Source organism: Lissotriton helveticus, chromosome 2_1, assembly GCF_964261635.1.
Source record: "Lissotriton helveticus chromosome 2_1, aLisHel1.1, whole genome shotgun sequence".
NCBI lineage: Eukaryota > Metazoa > Chordata > Amphibia > Caudata > Salamandridae > Lissotriton > Lissotriton helveticus.
This window is the reverse complement of record NC_136059.1, coordinates 1,283,031,666-1,283,055,349: the sequence shown is the minus strand read 5'-3', so window position 1 is coordinate 1,283,055,349 and position 23,684 is coordinate 1,283,031,666. Positions and strand designations below refer to the sequence as shown.

The following is a 23,684-nucleotide window of genomic DNA, read 5'->3' as shown; positions in this document are numbered from 1 at the left end:
GGCTGCTAAACAACTGCGTGGTGGTAGAATCTGTCATGGCCAAAGAAGGTTACCCTGAAACCATCCTCCATGATGAAGGGTTGCAGTTATTTTCACGAGAGATGGAGGCATTCCTTAAAGGTCGCGACAGCAAGCGCAATCGATGTTCCCTTTACCACCCAGAGACCAATGGTATGGTGGAAAGGTTCAATAGGGTGTTAAAGGAAACCATCTCTTGGGCCAAGAGCGCTGGTCTCAATTGGAGGGAGGAGGTTCTTGAAAAGGTTGAAAGCTCTAGGGTGACACCACACAGCACGACTGGAAAGTCACCTTTTGTCCTCTTTAGAGGTAGGTCTCCCTGTACTTTAGTTGAGCCCTCTTGGGTTAGACATCTAGGGGAATCTGCTTCTTCCTCTTTGTCTGAGAAGGTCTCTCCTGACTGACACATGAGAGAAGAAGCCAGGTGCTTATCCAGGAAATTGTACTTTGACTCCAAGAAATCCACTAAAGAGACCATGCTCACGGTTGGCGACTTAGTTGTCATCAGGCAACCTAGTTCGAAGGTTAAGTTCTCCAAACCCATACGGGTCATGAAGGTTTTCAAAAACGCTGTTAGAACTCAAGACCATAGGGTTTGGAATTTGAATAGGGTCTCAGTGTACAAAGGGGCTGAGTGTTGTGAACGTTCTGTGATTAGAAAGAATCCTAATACTGCTTCTTTTGCTTCTCCATGTTTGTCCTCTAGGAATGTTAAAAGGCCAAGCTATTTAAAAAAACTTAGTATCTTGAAAACTTATTCTTATGTTTAGACTGTTGCCATTAATGATTTTTTTCCCTCCATCTTCTTCTTTTCTCTCCTTCTCTTTTCCTTCCTCACCTCTCCTTCGCTTTCTCTGTGTTAACGAGTGAAGGTGTGTGGCAACTGAAGCAGGTGCTTCTCCTGATGTCATGGTGACATGGTTACTAGAGATTCCATGTTGGCACAGATCTTTACATTAGGATAAGGTGAAAGACTCGGGAAACACACTAGAAATTGCTTTAAAATGGTTGCACAGAATCTTGGAAGAACTGAGCTTTATCACAAATGCTAGTTACAAATCTAAAGTTAGCAGATAGCGGAAAAGGAGGCATAATCAGTAGTTGGATAAAGCAGCTATATTAGAATTTCTTCCATCATGTAGTAAATAAATTTGGTTTGATATTGAAAAGCCATTTAAATAGGCAGCTCTACTCTATTCCCCGTTTATGCAGCTTTGCATCAGTGTATAAATAATTGTGTAAACATCTTGAATTCATTTGTGATCAGGGTTCATACATCTGGTGTCCTCTCAGCTGTTTTCCTGGCTTTGCGCGATCATCTTCACTGTGCTCCTTTCCTGCACAGGTTTGTGACAACTTGAATAACAGCTATTGAAGTTATAACTATCTGTCTGTTTTCGTGATCACTTGCGTGGGGGTTCCTGTGTGTTTTTCAGTTCACGACGGATGGGGTCTTCATAATATTCGCATACGTATTCCCGCATTTTGGGGACACTCTTTCTATGCCCCACCTGTGATTTGACCGCAATATTGCAGGTTTCTTTTATGCTTCTGAGATTCAACCTTTTCAAAGGAATAAGACGTTAATCATAAATTACTCTACATATAATATTGGAATTTGTATCTTCACTGCACTTTACATTTTGGACTATATCACTTTTGACCCATTGATATGATAGTATTTTTGGGGCTGTCCAACGCACATCAAGACTGTGAGTTGATATATTGAAGTTACTTCGACCGCTTGCCTTATCCTTGAAAAAGTCTGAAATACCAACTTTGTACAGACGAAACACGTGTTGGCTGCCTTTTACTCTTGAATTTGAATACGAAAATAAAAAAACTACATGTTCGAGGCATGTGGGCTGCTGAATTCATATCTATAGCATAGATCGCCGCCTAGTGTTGGGTCCGGATGATTGCACATTGTTGTCCTGGAAGAGTCTTCGAAGTATCACGAGATAGGTGGCTCCTCCCCTGGACTACAGTGCGCATGGGCATCGACTCCATCCCCAGATTGTTTTTTTCCGCCATTGGGTTCGGATGTATATTCGACATCTCCAGTTCGGAATCGATATAGACTTTTCTTAAGGCCTGAAGGCCTTTTTCCTATACCGTCGGTATTGTTTTGCGTTCGGTGCCCAGCTCTGTTCCGGCTCAGTTCCCGAGTCGGACGTCCAGAGGAGTCGCGTGACTCTTCGGTGCTCGAGGCCCAGTCGACGCAGCAAGACTTTCGACGACACATCATGGAACGGAGTCCGTTCAAGAAATGTCCCGTGTGCGGATCTAAGTACCCACACATCGACGTCCACCCAGTTTGCAACAAGTGCCTGTCGCCGGACCACGATGAAGCCAACTGTATGGCTTGTTCAAGGTTTCGATCGAAGAAGACGATTCGACTTCGGCGCGTGGCGCGCCAGGAGGCCCGCCAGTCGGCCCCGGTACCGGTGGACATCTTCGACAGAGAAGAAGCAGACGAACATGAAGTTCATATGCAGATTTCCCCTCCAGCGGAGGAGATCGACTACGAATACGACGCGGACGTCGAAGTGGTCGAGGAAGAAGTCGTCGACGAGGTAGGAGACGACAATGAGGCCTACGGGGCCACAGGAGATAGCTCATGTGAAGAGCGAAGCCCCGAACGAACAATTACTAAGGCTCAGGTCGAGGGATCGCCACACGGCCTTACCCAAGACCTTCCACCCAAATCCACGGCCTCGCCTACGGGCCCGGCTACGGACTCTTCTGCGGAGCCTACGTTGGTCAAAACGAAACCGAAACCTTTGGTGTCGACGAAAACGAAACTAATAGAGACGCCGTCGAAACAAAAGACGTCTGTCCCTCCGGCCGCCTCCTCGTCTTCAGACACGTCGGGGCAGCCGAAGCCGAAGAAGGCTGTCGACCCGGGGAAGTCGACCAAGGGCGCCGAGCCAAAGTCGGTCAAGGGCGCCGAGTCAAAGTCGGTCAAGAGCATCGAGCCAAAATCGGCCAAAGGCGTCGAACCGAAGACTGGGGCCCCGCACCCAGTACTCAAGTCCACCGACAAGACAAAGTTGGCGCCGAAGGCCGTCGGCGCGGAAAGGGGGCACAGTGTGCCGAAGAGGGCTGATCCTGTGCCTCGGCCGGATAAGAACAAGGCATCGACGCTCGAGTCTTCACTCGCAGGTGGACCGAAGACGTCTGTCGGGTCGACGAAACCGTCCGCTTCCTTTACAAAGCAGGTGTCGGACTCTCTACAACGCATCAGGAACAAGGCTTCCGCGGCCGCACCGAAGGATGCTTCCACCGCGAAGCCAGCTGCCACAACGCCAAAGTCTTCGACGCCACTCCTGTTTACATTGCCGCCGAAGGTAGCACCAAAGGCCTTCGCACCACGGTCGGTCATCGAAGCGCCCGTCCAAGTGTCTACGGCGTCGAAGCCTTCTCAGCCGCTTGGGAGCTTGAAACCTCGACAACCCTCGGTGGAGGAGCAGTCGGAACACTTTATAGACGCCGACACCGGGAAACTGAAGATCACGGCAACCCAGCCTTTGGAGTCCTACACGATTCCTTTGAAGCGCAAGAAGCCTGCTGTGGACTCCCCTGTTCTGGTTGAGCCTATTGCTCCACGGACTCCACGAGTGGCTACACCCTCACCCACTTACTCAGATGTGGAGAAGGTGAGGACAAGGAGTATAACTTTCCTGCCAACACTGATCCTGAGGATCACCAAGACTCATGGGCGGATGCAGGGGACCCAGGGGATCCGCAAACTGCCCAGGACCCTCAGGTGTACAATGTCAAAACCTCTCCTACTGAGGATTCTGCGGCATTTAATGCTCTAATTGAGAGGGCGGCTAAAAACCACGGCGTCCAGCTGCATGCTGACCCTATCGAAGTGGACTTCCTCTTTGATACCTTTTCCACGGCAGAAAAGACTGTCAAGACACTCCGCATGCTAAAAGGGGTTCTAAAACATGCTGCAGACATTTTTAAGGAACCCACACGGGCCAGAGTGATCAACCCTAGGATTGAAAAGAAATATAGGCCGGCACCTGGCGACCCCACCTACATCAAAGGCCAGTTGCCATTGGACTCTCTGGTCGTTTCTAATGCCCGGAAGAGGGCGAACTCGCAGACCACTGGTGATGCTCCTCCCCCTGACAAGGAATCTAAAGTGCTGGAGGCATCAGGGAAGAGGGTGGCGGCTCAAGCAGCCAATATCTGGCATATCTCTATCACTCAGGCACTACTGGCCAGATATGACAGGGCACACTATGACACACTAGAGACCCCGTTACAGCATCTTCCAGATCAGTATAAGGAGGCAGCTGAGATGCTTATTCAGGAAAGGAAGCCTATCTCCAACGCTTCGATTAAGTGTGCACTGGACGTGGCGGACAACGCGGCCAGAGCCATTAACACCAGTGTCATGTTGAGACGCCAGGCCTGGCTCAGAATCTCCGGTTTCAAGCCGGAGATACAGACCACCATCCTCAATCAGCCAGTAATCCCAGATAGGTTATTTGGTCCTGAAGTGGATACCACCTTAGAAAAGATTAAAAAAGGATACAGAAACTGCAAAATCCATGGGGGCTCTCCAGTCCCAGCAGTTTCGGGGCAGCACTTTTCGTCGCTCAAGCAATAGAGGTGTTTCCAGAGGCCAGATGTCCCAGCAAACGCAATACAATAAAGGTGGGGTGCAGTCCTCTTACTCCAAGCAGAGTAGAGGCGGTTATCGGGGCAACAGCACCAAGGGCAGAGGTCGTGGAAACAACTCCCCCCCGCTCCTCCGCCACCAACAAACAGTGACGCCCTGTCACTGCCCCCCGACCATACTACACCTGTCGGGGGGAGACTCCAGCAGTTCCTGCCCGTCTGGAAATCCATCACCACAGACAGGTGTGTCAGGAAACTTATCCAGTTCGGTTATTGTCTGGAGTTAACATCCACTCCACCCAACATGCCACCAAAACACCGTCCTATGTCCACAGAGCATTTGCACTTATTGCTGCATAAAGGGGCAATCGAACTTGTGCCGGTGGAGGAAGAAGGCACGGGAGTGTACTCCCTGTACTTCTTAATCCCAAAAAAGGACGGGTCCCTCAGACCCATACTGGACCTCAGACCCCTGAATCAGTACATTCTATCAGAACACTTCCATATGCTCACACTGCAGCAGGTTCTCCCGTTGCTCAATCAGGGAGACTTCCTCGCAACCTTGGATCTCAAGGATGCCTATTTCCACATTCCACTGCATCCATCACACAGAAAATACCTCAGGTTCACTATTCAGGGTCGGCATTCTCAGTTCAAGGTCCTACCTTTCGGGGTGACCACGGCGCCCAGGGTGTTCACAAAATGTCTGGCGACAGTAGCTGCGCACCTCAGGAGGCAGAACGTTCACGTTTACCCTTATCTGGACGACTGGCTTGTCCAAGCAAAGTCGGCCCAGGAGTGCGCCGCCAACATGTCCCACACCATTCACCTTCTTCACGATCTGTGATTCTCACTGAATTATCCCAAGTCGCACCTTCAGCCAGCCCATGGGCGGCAATATCTGGGTGCGACGACGATACTCTGGCAGCCACAGCTCAGCCAAATTCTGTGAGGATCGACAGCATTCAGTCACTGATCCAGAAGTTCAGACCACAACACTCGCTTCCAGCAAGAGTGTTCATGCAGTTGATAGGCATGATGGCCTCCTGCATCTTCATAGTCCCGCATGCGAGGCTACATATGCGTCCGCTCCAGGAATGCTTGGCTCATCAGTGGACGCAGGCTCAAGGACAGTTGAACGACCTAGTGTTGGTGACCGGTCGGGCATACAGCTCTCTGCATTGGTGGAATCCACACAACCTTTGCAAGGGCCGACCGTTCCAGGAGCCTATGCCACAGATTATCCTGACGACGGACGCATCTCTCCAGGGATGGGGAGCTCATGTACTCCACTATACGGTGCAGGGACTATGGACAACGCAGCAAAAGAGGATGCACATCAACTACCTAGAACTGATGGCAATCTTCATGGCATTGAAGGCATTCAAAGTACATCTGTGCAACAAAGTCGTGCTGATCCGGACGGACAACATGACGGCCATGTACTACATTCAAAAGCAGGGAGGTACACACACTCCACAGTTGTCTCATCTGGCTCAGAGCATGTGGAAGTGGGCCATTCAGAGGGATATCTTCCTCATGGCGGAACACCTCCCGGGCAAGGACAATCAGATGGCGGATCTGCTCAGCAGGTACAGCCACCAAATGCAGGAGTGGGAGATACATCCATCAGTGCTCCACCCGTATTTCCAGCAGTGGGGTCATCCAGAGATAGACCTGTTTGCCACAAGGGAAAACGCAAAATGCCAAAGCTTTGCCGCCAGGTTCCCTCACCCACAGTCGCAGGGCAATGCGATATGGATGAACTGGTCAGGCAGATTGGCGTACGCTTTTCCCCCAGCACCTCTCATACCGCTGGTGGCACGAAAGCTAAGGCAACACTCGATGACACTCATCCTGGTTGCTCCAACGTGGGCACGCCAACCATGGTACACCACGTTTCTAGAACTCTCCGTGGTACCGCATCAAAGGCTGCACCTCACGCCCAGGCTTTTGACGCAGAACCATGGCGACATTCAGCATCCAGATCCGCAACAGCTCAACCTGGCGATCTGGCTCCTGAAGTCTTAGAGTTTGGCTACCTTAACTTGCCTCCTGAATGCATGGATATCATACGGGAGGCAAGAAAGCCCACCACCAGAGCTTGCTATGCAGCGAAATGGAAGCGGTTTGTCATTTACATGTACTGAACACAACATCAACCCGCTAGATGCATCCACTCCCAACATCATCTGTTATTTGTTAAATCTTTACAAATGCAATCTAGCATATGCTTCCCTTCGGATACACTTATCCGCCATAGCGGCTTATCTCCAAAACAGGCAGCATCTCTCCGTTTTCAGAGTGCCTGCCATTAAAGCCTTCCTATAAGGACTGAAGCGGGTCATCCCTCCCAGGACCCCGCCAGCTCCTGTATGGAACCTCAATGTGGTCCTCACCAGGTTGATGGACCCACCTTTTGAGCCTCTACATTCATGTGAGATTCAGTTCTTAACATGGAAAGTGGCTTTTCTCATTGCCATTACGTCTCTACGACGTGTTAGTGAGCTACTGGCGCTCACTGTACAAGAGCCATTCATTCAAATTCACTCCAACAGGGTGGTGCTGCGCACTAACCCTAAATTTCTTCCTAAAGTGGTTTCGCAGTTCCATATCAATCAGACCATTGAGCTGCCCGCGTTCTTTCAAAACCCAGAGACAGTAGCTGAAAGAATGCTCCACACTCTTGATGTCAAGCGAGCTTTGATGTACTACATCGATGGGACCAAAGAATTTAGGAAGACACAACAACTCTTTGTTGCCTTTTCAGCCCAGCACAAAGGCAACCCCATCTTCCAAAGCAGGTATAGCCAGGTGGATCGTTAAGTGTATTCAGATTTGCTATCACAAGGCTAAGCGCACTTTAACGGTCCCCCCCAGAGCCCACTCCACCCGCAAGTTGGGGGCCTCCATGGCTTTCCTTGGTAATATCCCTTTGGAAGATATTTGTAGAGCAGCCACATGGTCTACACCACACACATTTACTAAACACTACTGTGTAGATGTGCACTCCAAGCAGCTGTAGGGCAGGCTGTTCTTAAGCCACTTTTTCAAACGTCTGCAGCTGGCACAGGCGGCCGCCGTTAATGGAGGGACTGCTATTTATTCTATGCTATAGATATGAATTCAGCAGCCCACATGCCTCGAACTGAATATGCTACTTAACAGTATGCATCTGTTCTTGGCATGTAGGGCTGCTGACATTCATATCGCCCGCCCTCCTTCCCGGCGCCTGTAGCGGCTGCAGAATTTACACTTACTCTTAGCATGGTCATCGCTCACACCGTTACACTCCATCTTCGCCACAATGGCTAAAAACAATCTGGGGATGGAGTCGATGCCCATGCACACTGTAGTCCAGGGGAGGAGCCACCTATCTCGTGATACTTCAAAGACTCTTCCAGGACAACAATGTGCAATCATCCGGACCCAACACAAGGCGGCGATCTATGCTATAGATATGAATGTCAGCAGCCCTACATGCCAAGAACAGATGCATACTGGTAAGTAGCATATTCAATACCAATACTTCCATTGGGTCATCTTGTCTTGATATTATTGGAGATTTGCTAATTCATCACATTGATATTACAGCTCTATTCTGTATACAGTCCTGAGATGTATAGGATATTGTATTAATTTATATTTGTTTGTGCTGTATTGACTATCTCCAAAAAGGTTTGTGCCGGCAGGTCCCTTTGATCTGCTTTATTCACTTTTGGTAGTGAGTGACATTAGTCTCCCTTGCACCCGCGCTGGATTTACAGCAATCTACTTATGGGTTTCCCCTAACTATCAGATCTTTTTACTTATGCTTTTGTTTTGAGGTGCGGTATTCCCCCTATAGGGGACACCACTACTAGCCTGGTTTAACTTGATTCACATTTACTTCAGGGATCCAGAGGAATGCTACGTACATGTGGTGTGTGAAACTGAACAGAAATGGGTCTTGTATTGTCCTTCTGAACCTTCCTAGATTAATAAGGAGTAACGTATCACTTCTGTTTTCGGTAAATGGTCAGCGTTATTCAGCTTCCTTTCCAGATTGTTTTAACATTCCTATGTTCATTGCTCTTACTTCATGATACCCAGCCTGTACTTCAGGTAGGCATAGGTAAATGCTCAAGTACAGCCACTCAAATGCAGGGAGTCCTTTGCTAAATAATTTTTTGCCAGTTCATAAAAAAGGACCAAGTTATTTAACTCCTTCTCTTTAACCAGCAAAATAAACAGTCATAATGATTGAATGAAAATAAAGGTTTAAAATGTGTCTATCTAATGTTCACATTCTTGCCACGCTGGTTTCCAGTACCGCCTTTGGAGTTGTACTCATGCAACTAGTGCTTACTGTGAGCAGGAAGTTGTAGGGGGGCCCATCAGCACTCATTTGTGGGGTCTCGGATGTTTTTTTCCATCCTCATATTTTGGCCCAGAACAAGAGTGTGAAAGGCAAAAAAGGGGGAAATTGTATGTGTTGGGTGGAAGCGAAAGACAGGAAAATAGTGACAAAGGAAGAAAGCAGGGTTTAGATAAAGGGGCACAGAGTGTATTGTGGTGGATAAAAAAACATGAGGTAAAAAAAGGTTAGGGCAGTTGGGGTATTCACAACTCCGATATTCTACAGCACCTGCATCGGTCTTTGGAGAAAACCTTTGAGCCCAACACTTAGGGCTCGTTTACGATGTCAGTCGGACTGTTGCAGTCTCGGGACCGATCGACCTCCGGTCGGTGGTCCAGACACCGCAATCACAATGCGCCACCGGCCGTAGCACAAACTACCATTGAGAAATTGGAGAGTTTGTAAATTCCTGCACAGCGTGGCAGGCACCTTCAAGGTGCCTGCACATGGTGCAGGGTTTAATAGGGGGCACCATTGGCCCACAAGCGGAGTCCGCAGTGAGAAGAGGGCCCTGCTAGGGGCACCCAAACTTGCTTTCTGACAGACATTCCATGGCGTAAAGCCCGGCATGGAAAGCCTGTCGTAAAACAAGCATTGTAATCCCAACGGCAAAAACGCTGTCCAATGGAATTACGTACTGGTCCCTGACTGGCGAAAATGCTCCTTGAGCCCATCGAAAGCCAGCCGGAATACCTGGCCAGTTTCAGTTTCGATTGCACGCATTGTAATGCGGCAGTCAGAACTGAAACAGCAATGACCGCACGTCAGAGGCTTCCAGAGCCGCATCGTAATAAGGCCCTTATTCTATAACAAATGAATTACTGCTTGTAGTACAAGTACCAGCAGATTGGCAAACCTTATTAAATTAACAAATTGAAGTATTGTCTTAATTAAAATGAGATTTGTGTCTTTGAAAACGTTTTCATAATACTTTTGGAATTGCATTGCTATATATATATATATTTTTTTCTAATGGGTGTTAGCGTTCTAATCTCTACATGTTCATCTTATCAAGCCGTGATGAACCGTTTATATTCTTGGTTTGCCTAATTACGTAGCAAACAAATACACAATCGCAGGGTCAGACTAGGGCAGAAAATAGACCCAGGCACCAAATTAAAAATGTCTCCTTTAGTGAATTAGATATCTAAAAAAGTGGTCCATGTTTGCACATTGGGGTAGTTTTGAATTCATAAAGACAGGATGTATACGTGTTTTGCAAGGTGTGGAAGATGCCATGGATTTGAGTTGCAGCAGGCATTTTTTTTAGTATCAGGGATATCAAAAGTAACAACAGTCCCAGCAGACCATAAAACGGACCCACAAACACAAAAATCTAGCCCGACAGGCACTCCCTGATTGTCCTTTATGTGAGTCTGACCCTGAATATTAGTGGCACTTGAAGTCTAATGAAATTACTGTAAACACTAAGGTGAATAGAGCAGAAAGCTACTTATTGGAAGCAATTTACTTGTAGAGCCAATGGCTTTCAGATACATTTTCAGTTTTTCTCAGACATAAAGCTTCAACAAATATCACCCACTTTACAGACAAGTTATAATATAGTAAGATAGTCAGAGTAAAATGGCCCATGTTTGAGATCTAAATTCAAAGTTTGTACTAGAAAGAGATTGGGAGAAGTTTTATACAAGTGAGGCAAAAAAATGATTGGACGAATGAGATTGAGCTTAAAGGTTTAGCGTCAGTGAAGCCGGTAAAAAAGTGAAACCTTAGTACCAAAATTCTTGAAACTTCATTGGTAAACAGGCAGTGCTGTTTAGCAGCAAAGGTTCTGGGCTTAGAGTGAGGAGGTTCTAACTACTTGCTAGTATTCTGTGTGAACCTTAGAAGCTCACTCGCTGCTGATATATATGTATATGAAATAAAGTACTGCCTGCTGTACATTATACGTTAATATCTGAAAGAGACTGTAGTTATAGATTCCTTACCTTAGAATTACCCCCAGGCCTCAGACTGGATCCAGAGAAAAATTTTCATAGCAGTACCCCTGAGCGTTGGTAGATGGTGTCGGTCGTCTCCACATCCGTCGACTCCACGTCAGTCATCGGCGTTGTGGTCGCCCGGATGAAGTTGCTGTGTCTACTTAGACGCCGACCCTGTGCGCTGACATCAGTTTTCTTTTTTCCATGCCAGCCAGTGCAGATCCGGAGAGAGCGTGCCCTTAGTCTTTTTTTGACTAACCTTTTTCAACTTTTTGTCTGCATCTTTTTCAAGTCTTAGACTCCTGGTGCACGAGGGGTTGTTTCATCGCCGGACCAGTTTCAAGCCCTGTGACCCCAGTCACAAGCTGATGTCGGTCACAGATCCACACCTCGTGTGTCTTTGGTGCCTGGAGAGCGACCACGTTCCAAAGTCGTGCTCAGACTGCCAAGCCATGAACCCAAACTCTTTGTGGGAGTGGTCCCAAAAGCTTTTGGATGCCCGGCAATCCGCTTTGCACCGCTCGAGGTCCCAGTCGAGGGGAAGGTCGTGGGACCGGTCGCGCAGCCATCACCACTTGTCATCGAAGTGTTCGCACTCTGCCGGTAAGTCTTAGCACAAGAAGAAGGCGAAGAAGCATTGTCGCACTTCAGCTCCATCTTCAGCGCCCAATGGGACGTCTCTGTACTTCCCTCCCTTTCCCGGAGCATCCCCTGCCCAACTTAGTGCATTTTACAAAGCATTCCATAGCATTTTTGGGGAGCCTAACTCTGCAGCCGTGCCTGCGGGCCCCATGGACTTGGCTGGGGGACAAGGGCCTTCGATGGCGGTGGCTTCGGCCTCGGCACCGGAGGGCCCCCATGGATTCAGGCCTAGATCTGGATTGGCTCCAGATGACCTCACAGTACCTTCCCCAGCGCCGATTCCAGTGGTGACGCCCCGACTCCGGTTGTGCTCTCAACCGGCGTCAACTCCAGCCTCACCCCCGACTTGGACCTGGCACCAGAGGGTACTTTTGTACCGCTGTTAATCCCTGGCGTTCTTTATCGCCCTGAGTGGCAGCCAGAAGAAAGGGAGGAGGACTGGGAGGGGTCTGTTGACGCTCTAGCTGACCAGCTTGAAGAGCTGGACTGGCAACAGGAGTTGGGTGACGCCAGTGGTCTGGATACCTTCCCAGACCTTGGCATGCTCTCCCCCCTACCGTGGCTACGGAGGAGGGAGCTTCCTATGCTGTGGTGTTGCATGGTGCGACTGAGGCCTTTGGCCTCGAGCTTCCTACTGTAGCAGTCAGGACTAACCTCCTTACAGAGGTGCTTCAGCCGGCAGTGGCCTCTTTGGACCCTTGCTGCCTTTTTAATGAAGCCCTCACTGAATCCTTCTGGGCACTTGGTTCAAGCTCAGCAAAAGGGCTCCTGTGGACAGCATGATTGCCCGACACCACCGCCCGGCCCCGGGCGACCCTCTTTTCCTCTTCCAACACCCCACCCCTGAGAGCTTGAAAAGGCACATTCCTTACTGCTCTCCCAGATAGGGAATCCAAGAAGCTGGCCACCTTGGGAAGAAGATATTTTCTTCCGCCAGCTTAGGGCTGCGGTCGGTGAACACCGCATGCCTCTTGGTACTGTTACACCCATACAGTGTGGGATGAGGTTGCGCAAGTGCTGCCACAGTGCCTGGAGGAGGCCCAGGCCGTGCTCATCCGCACCGTGGCTGAGGGTTGAGACGCAGCAAAGTTCACCATCTGGTGTGGGCTGGATACCTCTGACTCTCTGGGGAGAACGGTTTCCACGTCGATAGCCCTGAGGCGCTAGGCCTGGTACAAACAAAGCGAATGTACAATCAAGAGATGTGTACAGAACTCAGCCGAAGAAATTGAGAGACTCAACTTACTTTATTTGGAGAGAAGTCCCTACAGAGAATCTTCCACATTTTAACAGAATTTCACCGTACATTTTCAAACAGGATATGAGAAAGGTTCATGTGATTCTGTCAGAGTGTTTGAGAAGAGACACTTGGTCCTGAGGAGAATCCTTTTAACAAAGGGATTCGAAACCCGTCTACCATGATACTTTAGGCCAATCAAGCGAAATCATCTTTTCAAGATTTCCATTGTTTTATCAATTATGGATGGCCTATTTTGAAATTTAACATTTAGTGTTTGCTTTTGAAAAATGTTATATCTGCATTTGAAAAGGTTTTTGTTTAGGTGCCCCAGGGTGGGTTTGGTGTGAATGAAGAAAGGTTGTTTGTATAGATGTGGTATTGAGTTGAACACTAGTATGAATGTGGCACTATATGGGAGTATGATAGGGAGATTGTTGATGAGTCTGTTAAAAATGGAACATTAATTAGGTTCCAGAAAGGGTGAGAGTTCTTTGCGGGGGGAATAGTACATTGTTTGTGATGATTGTTGTGATTTTGTAAAGAGTTAAATGTTTGGAAAAATCGTGAAAATTGAAACAATAAAATAGATTTATTCAAACTGAATGAGTGCATAAGAAGGGACTTGTTTAATTCTTTTTCCTATTCTAAAACATTAACCCCTTCACTGCGGCGGATATACAGCCGCAGTGCTAAGGGGGCGGGGCGGCCACGCGGGGGCCGCATGCTGGTAACGGAACCGCTCCGTCATCTGCCGCGGTTGGGCTGTGCTCATGACGGAGCGGTTCCGTCATGGCCCCGCCCGCTCAATAGAACGCCCATCGCAGGCGCGGAATCTGCGCAGGCGCGGCGGCCGGGCCATGACGGAACCGCTTCGTCATCATCACAGCGCCACCGCAGCTGATGACGGAGCGGTTCCGTCAACAGCATACAAAGGGTTAAAGAAAGTGGCAGCGTTGGCGATCCTAGTTGTTTATTGTTATTGTGGCGTGGCCTTGCTGCGTGATAGGCAAACCCTTTTTTGGTAATTACACCTGGTTGAGGGAGTCTGGTTTTTCACAGGATATCCAATTCACCCTTCTGGACATGCCCTTTGATGGCTGTCGCCTGTTTGGTGACAAGGCGGACTCAGAGCTCGAGCGCTTCAAGGATTTTAGGGCTACGGCCAGATCCTTGGGCCTCGTGGCAACGTCTTGCCCCGCCCAGTCTGACTTTCGCCCCTTTTGTGGCTACAGATCGGGTGTCCGACCACATTCCACCCAAGCGAGCCACAGTGCGACGCCAGCTATCAAGCCTATGGGTGACCACAGACGTGGGGCCCAGCAACGTGGGTCTGGACGCCATCAGGCGGGCCAGTCCACCAATAGCCCCCCTGCAGCATCCTCTAAACCTTCCTAGTCCAACATTTCAGGGCCACCAGAGGCCAGTGGGCAGCAGGAGTCGCTATCACGTCCCCCACAAGCAAAACATCATGTCAGACCGGTGGATTTTGCAGATAGTCCAAAGGGCTACTCTCTCCCTTTCGAGACTACCCCTCCCTCCATGCCACCAGCAGTCCATCGCATGTCAGAGGATCACTTGGCCCTTCTCTGCCAATAAGTTACCACTCTCTTGGCCAAGGGACCTATCGAACGGGTCCCTGTGCCAGAAGTAGGTTGTGGTTGCTATTCCCACTACCGTCTGATACCCAAGACGGACAAAAGCCTGCGTCCTATCTTAGACCTCGGGGCCCTCAGCCGCTTCCTCCGGAAGGAGAAGTTCAAAATGCTCACGTTGGTTCTGGTCCTCTCTGCCCTCGACCCTGGAGACTGGATGGCAGCGTTGGACTTGCAGTGCTTATTTTCACATCCCGTCTTGCCTGCCCACTGGCGTTACCTATGGTGCACGGTAGCCCACAAGCATTTTCAGTTTATTGTGCTCCCCTGTGGCTTTACCAGCACCCCTTGAGTGTTCCCGAAAGTGATGGCTGTGGTCCAGTATTCTATTCTGATCTCTCCCCGCAAGTAGAGAATAGCCTCATTAGATAACTCAGATGTATTTTTTGCTGTACCAGTGGTTTATCTGGTATAGGTCTATGGGTGCTAGGCCTCACAAAGGTGCCTTCGTTTTCAACTAATATCCCTGTCTGCCTAGGGTATCCCGTCTACTACTGATAGCTGTATTCTGATAGAGACTTCTAGCTGCAGATGTGGTGTCTTTAGAGTATTTCCCAGGTGTCAGGATGGAAATGGACGCTTTTTCCATAGTACCCTTGTTCACAGGAAGGTGGCTCCATGTGGATCCCCACTGATGCCATTCTGCTCCAGAGGTGGTGTGTGGGGCCTATATAGACACCACTCATGTGCACTGTCATTAGTTTATTGCTCTCATTGACTCCACATACAGATCCATAGCTTCTCTCAGAGAACGCTTTTTCAGTTTTTCTTCACCAAATTTCCACAAGGTGCAAAGGATGTCACCCCCCAAGATGACAGATTTTAAACCCTGTAAGTGCTGTTGCAAACAGATGTCTGGGACAGATCCCCATCAGATTTGCCTTGGGTGTCTGAGGTTGAGCCACAACTCCAAGACCCCCAGTGACCGCGCCTTGATGAACTTGAAGGCATCAGAGAATGCAGGATGAAACTTTGTCACCAAGCACAAGAACATGCGGTGCCAGGACAGTTTCAAGTCTAAGACTTGATCCTGATCCCGCACCTGTTCCCTGAGTTGACGGAGCTGCTCTAGAGGTTGGTCTTTGTCATGCTCCAAGTCGTACAGTAAACACATTTAACATAAGTCAAAGTGGAGTTCTGCTCCTTCACTCCATTCCCACTCACTTGACAAAGCTTGTGCAGTGCCAACAGTCCTGTACCTTCTCCTGGAATCTGCCAACTTTCGAGCTAATTCCACAGCTGGTTCTGACACAGCCTGAGTTTTTGAGTTTCCGGGGACTTCAGCCATTCCCCTCCAGATCGAAGAGTTCTTTACAGCTTTGTCATGGCTCTGGTTCTCTACCGACTTTCTGGCACGCCTTTGGGACCAAAGAACCAAGAGACCTTCTACTTGGATTACCACCAGCGGGTTCACCCTCGGTGCCAGCTGGTCCCTTTGATCCACTTCTGCCCTCTGCTCGTATCCTGATGCTGCCCCCAGTGGCCAATACTGTGCCATTCCAAGTTATGTTAACAATGAAGCCGACCTCGCCACCCGACGAGGTTGCCCAGATTGTCTTCTCCAGTGTCGGTCCAGCTTCGACCAATGTTCCAACTGAATGGAAAAGAAGTTTCTGCACTTGATTTACCACAGGGTAGACAACAACCTTTACTCTCCCTTTTTAGGATGGACTCTGATAACGGTTACAACCAGGGTGATGAGTTCACTCAGCCCTATGCTGGTAACAATTGATATGAGAACTTGCAAGTGAGCTGGACACCTCCCCTGAGGCAGTCCATTACTCTCCTTTTGGCCTGGTCACAGAAGGATCTGCCTCCTACTCTGTTTGTGTGCAGGGTGGAGGAAATCCTTGACTTCCACCGCCCAACCATGGAGGTACAAACAAATGTCTTGACCAAAGTCCTGCAGTCTGGCCAGACTGCTTCTAAGTCTCTCCTTCCCTTCAATGATGCCTTGATGGACACCCTCCTGGGCTTGGGCGATGCCTTGTTTTGGCCTTCTAGTTAACCAGCAGTTTGCCAGGCCACACTATCCTGCTTCAGGCAACCCATCCTTTATAGCACAACACTCCTGTCTGGAGAGTATTGTGGCGCAAACTTCCACTAGCTGGACCAACCCAAACAATTTCCCTACAACTCACCCTGATGTGGAATCAAAGAGAATGGAGACTGTGAGACACTTATTTTCTTCGGCCACTTTGGCCCTACAATCAATCAGTGCCTCCTGTTTGTTGGACCACTCCACTCATGCCCTTTGCGACTCTGTGGGACCAGTCTTTCTCCAGTGTTCAGTTCTTTCACAGGCGATTCAGGATGGTTGTGATGTGGCCAAGTTCACAATTAATAATGGTTTGGACACCCCTGACTCCATGGGGCAGGCTTTGGGCACCGGCGTCACAATGCTTTGCTGCGATAAACTGGGTTCTCGGGCAACGTCCAGTCCTCCATGTTAGACATGCAATTCGATGGGACTTGCTTTTTCAGGGACAAGGCTCAAACTGCCCTTGAATGTTTCAAGGAGAGTAGGGCTACTACTTGCTCTCTGGGTATCTTGCAGTTTATTTGCCACACATGCAAGAAACTAGAGTGAAAGTCACAAGATTGGTTTGTGCTCAATGGTGGATGATGCCGTAGCGATTAGACAATGTAATAATTCCCGAATGCATTATGATTGCGGACAAAATCTAAAATGCCACAAGAAATCACTAATAACAATATAACACTGTTAAATGTCAGGGTGGCATAAAAAACTATAAAACTACCTCAAGTGAATGATCCCATGCTCTGTTACTCAAAGTGCTGTTAAAGTGACGCTCAAGACCTTTTTAAATGTGTTAGCAAAAGCTTGAATGAATTATTTGAAAGTGAACATAATCCCCACAGGTTGAAATCAGTGTCATAAAAAGAAGAAAGTTAAAAGAAACTGAAGCACAATTAATTACTGAGCATTTCTGTGCAATACACCAAGTGAAATAGTACAAAAAGCAATCCAGCATCAACCAAGAAAAGCTTGTCTTGCGAAATGTGTGCTAAAACGAGTGCCATCCTCAAATGGGAATGCAAATGACTTTCCATGCATACCTACAGGTCATTAACATATCACAGATAAACCGACCAGTATTGCCCACATTTACAGATGGAAACATACATAACTCCTCATAATCCTTCATGATTGGCTTGTCACATGTAACCAAAATAAAATAAACCTTACTTCCTAAGTTGTGTGCTAAGACGGGTGCAATCTTTAAACGGCTTTCCAAATGACTTTTGATGCTTATAAGTAGCCTAGTGATCATTAACATATCACATATGAACAAACCAATGAAACCCTAATATGAAAAAATAAAAATACCTGAGTACTCATGATTGAGTTGTCACATGTAAACAAAACTAATAAACAATAAAAAAGAAATTGAAAAAATAGACCACGATAGACATGAATTTGCTCATCATAATAAATTAAATCTACTTGTTGTATAGTCACCCATCAATTCTAACCTAATTGAAAGGGTAATGCAAATAATAAATGTACACCTCATGCTGCATAGTTATTTAAAATCATACACTAATGAAATCCCCCTAAAATGGCCTACCAAGCAAACATTTACTGAGAATACATTTTCCATGCTGGGAACCTTAAAGGGAACATGACATTTCCATTGTTTAATTTATCCCATTAGGATATAAAGTGTTCAGTTGTTTCTTTGTCCATACAAGCTATCTCTATAGTATTTATTTTTATTATTGTTTATATATGGACTGTATTTTATGATTTTCAAAATCTAAAGCTGAAGGTCACATGGATAAAATAGCCAGGTAATATCCTCTCATGTGCCACAATGATAACTAAAATATATTTTGCCTTTCATATTCTCTGTGCAGCTCACACTGCTACATTTTTCATGGTGTTTGGGCATTACTTTTTTACTGCATTATGTTTGGATAGGTGATTATTTTTGTATTTTGCTGTGATGGTTGTGTTCTAGAATCCACTGTATGCTCAAAGGACTGGTCATGACCAACATTTTTGGTATCTTGACATGTCATCGCATCTATTCAGAAGCCTTCCTGTTAGACTGCATGCTGAAAAATGTCTTCAAATGGGTGTGTGCAGTCTTTCCACTGAATATCTACATGAACATTAGATTGTTGTCCATAAGTAGGTTCTATGTGCTTGTCTAACTAATTTTTTTACTTGTTCAATTACAAAACACAGCAGTAGATTAATGATAAATATACACTGTTTCAGGAATGGAAAATAAGGCATCCTTCTTAAACAGACTCAATATTTCAGTCTGTGTATGCTTGTAATAGTTCCCAGCCGAATGTTGATGGGATGGAGGAATTTTGGCAGTTTGCAACTGTAGACACGTGTGCATTTTTGATAATTGTACACTAAAAATTACTCTTTCTTTCAACAGGGTGATAGAATTGTGTTGTTTAGCCAGTTCACTATGATGTTGGACATTTTAGAAGTTTTCCTGAAACATCATGAGCACCGATACCTCAGACTAGATGGGAAAACGCAGATTTCTGATAGGTAAACTCAAATTGTTTCTTCAAATGAGTAAATAGTATGCAGTTCTATTCCATGAAGATAACCAAATATTGTTAATTACTGACTTTATTTGTGTAATGTGTACTCCATTTGAGCCGCTCCAAAGTACCACATCTGTCCCATTTGGCTCCTCACCATCAAAGCAATTTTTTTTTGATTTCAGAGTCCGAGATATTGCTTTTTGCAGTAGACTAATTTACTGAGCATGTTTTTCTGAAGAGGGGGGCTAGTGGTTTTCTCTGTAAAAAGGCAGCCTGCAGTCCACATTATTTGCCTCTCTCCATTGCTATCCAGCTCTTCCCTGGCATTGCTCCCTACAGCTTGCTGTTAGTGTTGATCCTGGGCTCTTCTGTGCTTTGGTTAGCTGCAGCAGTCAGTTAAGAGAGAGGTGGAAGTAGCATTGACTGGGGCAGTGAGCTCTGTTGGAGAGGGAGTTAATGTGCGGGGGTAGTGGGTGCTACACTGTCATCATCTACGAGCTTTTGTCACTTCCAGTGGACCTCTGCATTTAGCCATAGCCATGCTAGACACAGGCATTATTTACTCTGTCGACAAGGGTGAATACTTTGATGGCAAGATAATATACATATTCGGGATCCTCAATGGAGAGTTTTTTTTGCAAAGTTTCCAGCGACCTCATAGCCATCGGGGTCTTCTTTGTCGATGGGGACCTCGGTAGCAGGATCGTCTGCAGCAAAGTATTCCTGTTTATGGACGGGATTGTAGTCTGGGGTGTCCTCGATGACGGAGAGGCCAAGGTCTTTGCCACTGATGTAGTGGTATACGTGACTCCCATAGTCAAAAAATATCAGTGCAGTCCCCAGAAGCAGATCACAGTTGAAGCAAACGGAAGTTGTAGCTGTCTGTAGTCCAGGGAAGGTCAGGTAGATGTCGAATTCCAGAAAGAATACTTTTTAAATTGGAAAGAGCAGCTGTCTTTCTGGGGACTCCCTCGCACATGGCGTAGCATAAATTAATCAATACACCTAACAATAGGTTCAGGGAGAAGAAACACTGAAGTTAAAAAATACTTTCAACAGTTCAAGGAAAGAAAAAACAAAAGAAAAGAGATGAAGAAAGTGATTAAAGAGGCCCTTTAAAACAGAGTACTAGTATCAAAAATCACATATTTATTGTGTCATATATCAACAGTTCCTTAAAAGAATTAGTTAACGTACAAATGTGCACAAGACAAGAAATGCTGGAATACAAAAAGGGGGAACATACAAACCAGACAAGGGGCAGACTAAAACATTACATATCGAGATAAAGGAACAACATAAACATGAGTATTGTCCTTCATTTCAAATTGAGCCACAAAGAAGCGTCGACGGCGTTTCGACCGTTATATTATTATTATACGGTCATCTTCAGGACTTGGAATTATTCTTGAGCAATAATTATCTTCAGCTTAAAACGGGGGAAGACCAATCTTTAATTAAGGTCATCCAAGGATACTTTTAGTAGCACATATAGCGGATACAGACACCCTTCATGTAACTGGCTTCACAGTGTCAAGGCAGTGGCCACAAAATTTCAACCAACTGCTCGCCTCATTATTTGGCAATCCTCACAATTATGGAGGCCCAGGGTTCGTTCCGCGTTCGTGACAACAGCAGGAAATGCAGACACAACCGACAATGCTTGTGTCTGCATTTCATGCTGTTGTTTCACCTTTCAAAACGTGCGCCAGGCGCAAACATTAATAATGTGCCCCATTATGGTGTATGCGCTGCCTCCAGGGCAGCCGCGAACTCGCGCTGCCCCCAGGGCAGCACATTCATGTGAAAACACAGAGCAGCTGCTCCGTAATTTCACAGTGCTGGCGGCACCCACCTGCACTTAAAAAGGGGTTTAGAGATCCCCTTGCAGGCGAGTGCAGTCAGTGACTGCACCAGCCTTCAAGGGGAGGTCTGGGGCGTCCATGGGATCCCCTTTACCTCCTTCAGAGGGCGGCTGTCAGGAGACGAACTGACAGTGCGCCACCTTTTAAATGGCGCACTGATCGTGCGCCTCCTGAGGGCTTCTTTGACTCTGCGCCCGCGTCTGTAATATGGCGCAGGCGCAGAGTCAAAGGAATTCCCTCATTTGCATAGGGCACACCCCTATGCAAATGAGGGAACACCCTCTGTTGATAGCGGTGGTGCTTTAAGTGTGCCAGCACCATCTGTATTATAGAAGGGGACGCACAAGCATCTGCGTTCCCTTCTATAATACCAAAGTGCCCTGGGGCACGCAAATTGAGCGCAAATGCCCGTTGCTTCCCCAGGGCACCATCTGTAATACGGCCCCTGGTGAATTTGGATGTCTCAGTCATTGGCACTCCTGCGGCACACAGTCAAGGGCCTAGGATGTGGGGATGTCTCCAATCTGATTACCACAGACAGGTCTGCCCTCTGTGCTGTCCGTGCCCCTTGAGCCCCCTCTGGTTCCTCTTCAAAGTCAGAGCCTACTTCCAGTCTGGCACAAAAACTATGCCCGACCCCTTGGCATCAGTGCCACCAGAAGAAGACCCAGTCACAAAAGTCTTAGCTGACTCAGAGCCTATTTCATCTTGGCCCGACTAGGCTTGCTTCAATAAGCTGTACCGTCACACCTGGTCCCAACTCAATCCAACTCGGACAGAACCATGCCTTTGCCTCTGATCCACACTGCAGCACTCCAACAATTTTTCGGTTCTGACTTTGATCAGAGTCAACCAGCCTTTGGTGATGACAGTGGAGAAGGGGAACTTCTCACCTATTGATGTCCTGGGGAGCGAGAGCCTGTACTTCTCTATTGAGCTCTCCCCCCACCTTCACCATTTCAGGTATACTGATGGATCGCCCCCCTGGGGCAGCAGCCTAATTAATCGAAGCTCTGTCTGACTTGCTTGCAGAACTTAGTCTCCATATGACGAGGCATCCAGAGCCCTCTATGTTCAGCAGAGGAAACTATACCTCTCAAGCATAAAATCTGCCAAAAAAGAGTATTACACAAAAGCTATCAACGACGCCCACCAGAAGCAAAAAACGTTTTTTTCAATCGTTAAATCCTTCACCCACCCCAAAGCTCTCCAGCCTGAAATCCCTCCCTCTGAAACCTTGTGCAACAATATTGCAGATTTTTTCGGGGAAAAAATTGCTACCATTCAAAAGGATTTCCCGCCCCTCCTGACCATTCCCATTCTAGGACCACAGAAGCAGGTAGTCTATAACCATCATTCCCTTTGCAGGTTACAACCTGTCTCCCTCCAACAGACCCGCAAAGCGATCATGGCCTGCAAATCAGGAGCACCAACTGACTCCTGTCCCCCTCGCATACTGCATCACTTAATTGAGGCAGTCAATCCAAATATCAACACCATCATCAATTCTTCCCTAGACTCAGGGGTAGTGCCCAACGAATGGAAGAAGGCCATCGTGAAACCCTTAATGAAAAAGCAAAATAAATCCCCCACAGACCTGACAAACATGCGCCCTATCTCACTTCTGCCTGCTCTAGGAAAGATCACGGAGCAGATAGTGTACTGGGAGCTAAAAGCCTTTGTGGAGGACCATAACATTCTGCATCCCCAGCAATCTGGCTTTCGCCCCAGCCACTCTACCGAAACGGCCCTAATAGAACTCTCCGATTCCATCAAGTTCCTGCAGGATGAGGGCAGGAAAGCCGTCCTCATCCTGCTTGATCTCACAGCAGCGTTCAACACAATCTCTCATGCCATCCTGATTGATAGGATGCGTGAGATTGGCGTGACAGACACAGCTTTGGCATGGGTAACATCTTTCCTGACTAATAGGTCCCAATCTGTGTCTTTGGGTCCCCATCTATCCAGCGAAAAAACCATTACATCGGGAGTACCGGAGGGGTCCATATTAAGTCCATTACTTTTCAACATCTATATGGCACCCCTCCTAGCTGTGATAGTCTCATGGGATCCCGGTCACGTCTTACGCTGACGACACCCAACTCGTCGTCTCTATCGACAAAAAATGCACGGATACAGAGCTGCGTTTCCAGAATTGTCTCACGGAGGTATTTCAGTGGTTGAATAAAAACCACTTGAGGTGCAACAGTGGGAAAACTGAAATCATACCATTAGGTAAAGATCTGCTTTTCTGCCCTAAGGATTGGTGGCCCAAAGATTCAGAGGCCCCGCCTAGTGCAGTGACCTCTGCGCGCAATCTTGGCGTGCAATTTGATGCAGCCCTCTCCTTTGATGATCACGTCAGGATCACGGCCGGTTGCTGTTTCGGACTCATCAAATCTCTAAAAAATTTCTTTGACTTCCTCCCCATTGCGTCCAGGAAATCGGCTGTGGTCGGATTAATACTCTCTCGACTCGACTACTGCAATGGGTTGATGGCTGGAGTGAAAAAGTCCACTCTGAAGAAGTTGCAAAGTGTACAGCACTCAGCTGCAAGATTAGTGTTAAAACTTCCCAGGAAATCTTCAGCCTCAGCAGCATTAAATTGTCTCCACTGGTTGCCACTGCACAAGAGGATCCTTTTCAAACTCCTACCAACAGTTTTCTAAGCCCTGAAAAACACAGGTCCTAAATACCTCGCCAACCGTTTTGTCCACTATAACCCTGCACGATGTTTGAGATCCTCCG

The 23,684-nt window shown here is 47.5% G+C and overlaps 1 protein-coding gene across 2 annotated transcripts in view; it reads left to right on the top strand.

Annotated features, from left to right (window-relative positions):
* The window catches only part of SMARCAD1 (SNF2 related chromatin remodeling ATPase with DExD box 1), an 809,617-nt gene that overhangs the window by 689,816 nt on the left and 96,117 nt on the right, over window positions 1–23,684 (top strand). For both annotated transcript variants that reach the window (XM_078676227.1, XM_078676228.1), the window contains exon 21: window positions 18,954–19,072. In XM_078676227.1, coding sequence (XP_078532353.1) covers window positions 18,954–19,072 — 119 coding nt within the window. The remainder of the gene's footprint in view (window positions 1–18,953; window positions 19,073–23,684) is intronic.